The sequence below is a fragment of the Centroberyx affinis genome, unplaced genomic scaffold (assembly GCF_046629955.1).
Source record: "Centroberyx affinis isolate AG114_WGS23_722 - 3 ecotype Tasmania unplaced genomic scaffold, CSIRO-AGI_Caff_v1 ptg003416l_1, whole genome shotgun sequence".
NCBI lineage: Eukaryota > Metazoa > Chordata > Actinopteri > Beryciformes > Berycidae > Centroberyx > Centroberyx affinis.
In genome coordinates, this window is record NW_027281394.1 from 77,501 (window position 1) to 82,500 (window position 5,000).

The 5,000-nt window shown below is 47.4% G+C and overlaps 1 protein-coding gene across 1 annotated transcript in view; it reads right to left on the reverse strand.

The window, feature by feature from the left end:
• scn4ab (sodium channel, voltage-gated, type IV, alpha, b) overlaps window positions 1-5,000 on the reverse strand; it is a 75,667-nt gene that overhangs the window by 63,159 nt on the left and 7,508 nt on the right. The window contains exons 3-4 of the mRNA XM_071539161.1: window positions 2,652-2,770; window positions 2,060-2,149 (exon numbers count right to left, since the gene is read on the reverse strand). Coding sequence (XP_071395262.1) covers window positions 2,060-2,149; window positions 2,652-2,770 — 209 coding nt within the window. The remainder of the gene's footprint in view (window positions 1-2,059; window positions 2,150-2,651; window positions 2,771-5,000) is intronic.

Here is a 5,000-nt window from a genome sequence, read left to right on the forward strand (position 1 = left end):
CCTGGTTGACATGAGGTAGGAAGGAGAGGGTGGGGTCAAGGATGATTCCGAGGTTGCGGACCTGGGTGGAGGAGGTGACGATGGAGCCGTCGATGTTGAGTGAGAAGGTCTGGGCGGAGCGGGTGAGGGAGTTTGGGCCGATGATGAGGACTTCAGATTTATTGCAGTTGAGTTTGAGAAAATTCTGTTGCATCCATGATTTAATGTCCGCAAGGCAGGTGGTGAGGGTGGAGTGGGTGGTTGAGCTGATGGTCTTGGAGGAGAGGTAGAGTTGGGTGTCATCGGTGTAGCAGTGGAAACGGGAGGCTGTGTTGGCGGAGGATCTGTCCAAGGGGGAGGATGTACAAGATGAAGAGGAGGGGACCAAGCACTGAACCTTGAGGGACACCATGGGTGACTGGGGCGGTGGAGGATTTGCAGTTGTTTATGGAGATGTATCGGTGTCTGTCAGAGAGATATGAGGTTAGCCAGGAGAGGGCGGTGCCGGTTATGCCGAGGGAGTGTTGAAGGCGTATGAGGAGGATGGAATGGTTGATGGTATCAAAGGCGGCGCCTTCAGAGAGTCAGCAGAGAGACGGATGTCATTGGTGATTTTCAGTAGGGCGGTTTCGGTGCTGTGTTTGGAACGGAAGCCGGATTGGAAAGGTTCGTAGAGGTTGTTGGAGTCGAGCTGAGCAGCAACAGCTCGCTCAAGGATTTTGGACAGAAATGGGAGGTTAGAGATGGGCCGGTAGTTGTTGGGGTTGTCAGGGTCAAGACCAGGTTTTTTCAGTATGGGGGTGACAGCAGCGAGCTTGAGGGGGAGGGGGATGAGGCCAGTGGACAAGGAGGAGTTAATTATATTGGTGATGAGTGGGGAGAGTGAAGGGAGGCAGGACTTGACTAGAAAGGAGGGGATAGGGTCGAGGGCACAGGTTGAGGACTTCATGCTGGTGACTATGGAGGATAGGTCAGTTTCACTGATTTCACTGAAGGATGTAAATGAGTGGCTTGGAAGTAGTGAGGAGTTGGGTTGAGGGATATTCCCATTGAGCCGAGTCTCCGTGAAGCACAACACATTGCTCTCCCTGTACTGACGTTGACTGCCCACCAGGGCTGAGAGTTCGTCCGTCTTGTTGGCCAGCGATCTCACGTTGCCCATGACCACCGATGGAAGGCAAGATTTGAATCTCCTATTCTTCCTCACCCTCACACCGGCTCTCGTTCCCCAGCGATGTCTCCTTATCTCCGCTGGCATTTCTGCCGGTGGAGCAGCTGCTTTAGCTGTACAAGGAGACAGATGTCAGTGACCGTGGAAATCTTGTCCCACATGTCTGCGTCGGGCTTGTCAGCCATGTCATCGTATAACTCCGCTTGATACGCAGTGAGCATGGACGTGACATTAAGCGCCCTCACCGCCATGGCAGCTGCCTTATATGCCCTCTCAGTCATGGTGGACAGGAACCGGTCTGCCTTGGAGGGCAGAGTCGGTGACCTGGACGATGTAGCAGACAGCTTTGGGTGGAGCTAAGCTGCCACTGACAGTTTCTTATGTGGCAGACGGGCCATGGCATGTTTATCCATCCCCTCAAAATCCAGAGAAGACACCCCTTGCCTTGGATGGGGGTCTTGCTGGAATATGGATTCTCCTTCCAGGAGGAGGACACCTCCTCGCTTAGCCTGGGGCGATTTGGAGGCTTCAGAATTTGGATCCAGGAGCACAAGGAGTCGTTCAGTCCTAGCTCCACCAGCTTATCAAACAGTCTGGTGGGGACAATGATATTGAAAGCTGAGCTGAAGTCAATGAACAGTAGTCTCACATAGTCCCCCCTCCTGTTGTCAAGGTGGGAGAGGGTGGTATGCAGTACCTGGGAGACGGAGTCGTCTGTGGATCTGTTGGGGCGGTAAGCAAACTGTAGCGGGTGCGGAGTGCCAGGAAGAGAGGAGCAGATGTAGTCCTTGATTTAGCCTCTCAAAGCACTTCATGACCACTGAGGTTATTTTATCGTACTCCAGGAACCCCCCCCCACCCCGTGTCCTGTGGATGTGTATGTGTGTATGTGTGTGTGTGGTAACTTACTCGACTGTCTTGCTCCATGCTGGAGGATCAGTCATGGTCATGAAGACGCAGTTGGACAGAATTGTCAACATGATGAATATACTGAATAATGTTACTATGTTAAAGAGAAATACAAGCCACATGAACTACTAACCTACTTTATTACCTTACATTAACTATTAACTTACTGCTCTACAATGGTTTATTACCTTACATTAACTACTAACCAGCAGAGTGAAGTATGCCTTTCCTCTGATGATGGCCTAGGGCCAAAAGCTCAGCAATAACGTTTATATTTTAGAAAGAGAGTCTAAGTAAAGGATAACAATGACCAGCTCACTGTACATTATGTCATATATTACACAACTATTTACTACATAAAATATGATTAAATGATTCTATTACAAATGAAAATAATTTACAAGCTTCAAACAGGACTGAGTGCTGTAACATATTTTTACCACAAGGTGGCACCAATTAATTGGCACCAATTAATCAATTAATTAAATGCTGAGTGATCTGACATGAAACTGCGGTCTGTTATACAGAAATGAAAAACCTCAGAATGACTGACCATTCAGAATGGATGTCAATGTGATGTCATAAAGGATATGAGTGAATGAGGACCTTGATGGATGCTCTCCTCACGACGCTGAATGGACTGAGCAGGTAACAGGCCGGGTCTGCATTAAACCTGTAGATGGTGTTTCCTTTACCGATCACTATGAAGGTCTGTGGAGGACAGAGAGTTAGGGTCAGAGGTCAGAGGTCAGGACCTGGGTCACAGGTCAGGACCTGGGTCAGAGGTCAGAGGTCAGGACCTGGGTCACAGGTCAGAGGTCAACACCTGGGTCAGAGGTCAGGCTGGTTCTGTATTAAATCTATAGATGGTGTTTCCTTTACTGATCACTATGAAGGTCTGTGGAGGACAGAGAGTTAGGGTCAGAGGTCAGGACCTGGGTCACAGGTCAGGACCTGGGTCAGAGGTCAGAGGTCAGGACCTGGGTCAGAGGTCAGGCTGGTTCTGTATTAAATCTATAGATGGTGTTTCCTTTACTGATCACTATGAAGGTCTGTGGAGGACAGAGAGTTAGGGTCAGAGGTCAGGACCTGGGTCACAGGTCAGAGGTCAGGACCTGGGTCACAGGTCAGAGGTCAACACCTGGGTCAGAGGTCAGGCTGGTTCTGTATTAAATCTGTAGATGGTGTTTCCTTTGTTACTCAGATGGAGAGACTTGTAGACAGTCAGGAAAACTCATATTTGATTAGAAATAATTGGATGAACGACAATAGAATGTTTTTAGTTTTGGTGATGAATGGATCTGCTGTTACTGGATGTAAAACCATAGTTCACTATAACCTACGGTTACACTTTACTTTAAAATGGCCTTATTCCAGTGCTTTAACCTGTGTACTAACCTATGGGAAGTACACAATAGTACACAATATTACTGTGTAGGTATGGAAATCTTCTTAATACATAATGTGATTAAAACAGTGGAACAACACAATGTAACTTCAGTTGTAAGTGTACAAAGATAACATAAACTTACAAAAGCGTGCTGAGTCTTTTCTTTACTGAATTAATGTTGTGTTGCCTCACTAAGCACGAAGATGATAACTTATAATTTATGATGTGATGTCTGATTATTTGCCAACAGAATTATTATTTGTGTGTGTGTGTGTGTGTGTGTGTGTTTCTGTGTGTGTGTGTGTGTGTTTCTGTGTGTGTGTGTGTGTGTGTGTGTGTGTGTTTGTGTTTGTGTGTGTGTGTGTGTGTGTGTGTTTCTGTGTGGGTGTGTGTGTGTTTGTCTGCTTTTCCCTAGGTCCAGTATTTCCTGTTGTGTCCACCAGATGTCCTCAGTGTTTTCCATCTGTCAGGCGTTCCCACTCCTCTCCATCTGTCCCTCGTTCCACTGATCTTGTCTCTGCAGTTTCTCTTCCCTTGTTTCTCTTCCTTCGTTTCTCTTCCCTCGCTTCTCTTCCCTTGTTTCTCTTCCTTCGTTTCTCTTCCCTCGCTTCTCTTCCCTCGCTTCTCTTCCCTCGTTTCTCTTCCCTCGTTTCTCTTCCCTCGCTTCTCCTCCCTCGCTTCTCTTCCCTTGCTTTGTCTCCTGTCTGTTTGGTTGCCTGTGTCCACCTTGCCTTTACTCAGTAAAGTGTGTTTTATCCTGCTTCTGGGTTCAAACCAGCATGACTTCACAGTTGGTGCATTTGTCTTGAAAAAGCTTGTTCATGTTTGTATCCAGCACTCAACTTTTTATTATAAAGCTATAATATAATCACACAGGACAAATTCAATCTTGACAACTACAGTACTGGCTGTAGAGAAATCAAACTTGAAGCTGGGGTAGGCAACTTTAGAGAACAGAGCAAAGCACGACAGAGGTAGAATTTGAACATACACAGCCACTCTCTCCCTCTCTGCTCCCTCCCACTCTCCCGCAACCCCTCCCCCTGCCCCGTAACCCCTCCCCCTCCCCCCCCTCCCCCTGCCCTGTAGCCCCTCCCCTGCCCTGTAGCCCCTCCCCCTGCCATGTAGCCCCTCCCCCTGCCCTGTAGCCCCTCCCCCTGCCCTGTAAGGCCTCACACCAATGGAACGTCACGTGCGTTCATGAGTTCACCGGTCAACTGAACTGAGCTACGGATCAATGTTTGATTCCCATGTAAAAAATCATTGATTATTTACATGTTACTCACAGATTTATACCATACTATATATTATCTCAGATGAGATGAAATGAGGGTAATTGAAATGCATGAATTTCCTTGTAGGCTGTATAAACATCTAGCGGCAGCCGGTCACAACAGCTCCTACTTTTTCTATTTTTCTCTCTAGTTTTGCTACTTTTCACTATTTTTTTGCACTACTCAACATCTTTTACACATTCTAGCTGCTTAGTGCTCGTAATTTATCTGCAAAGTTTTAGCCGGACAGCAGACGGACAGACAATGCTTGTCTATA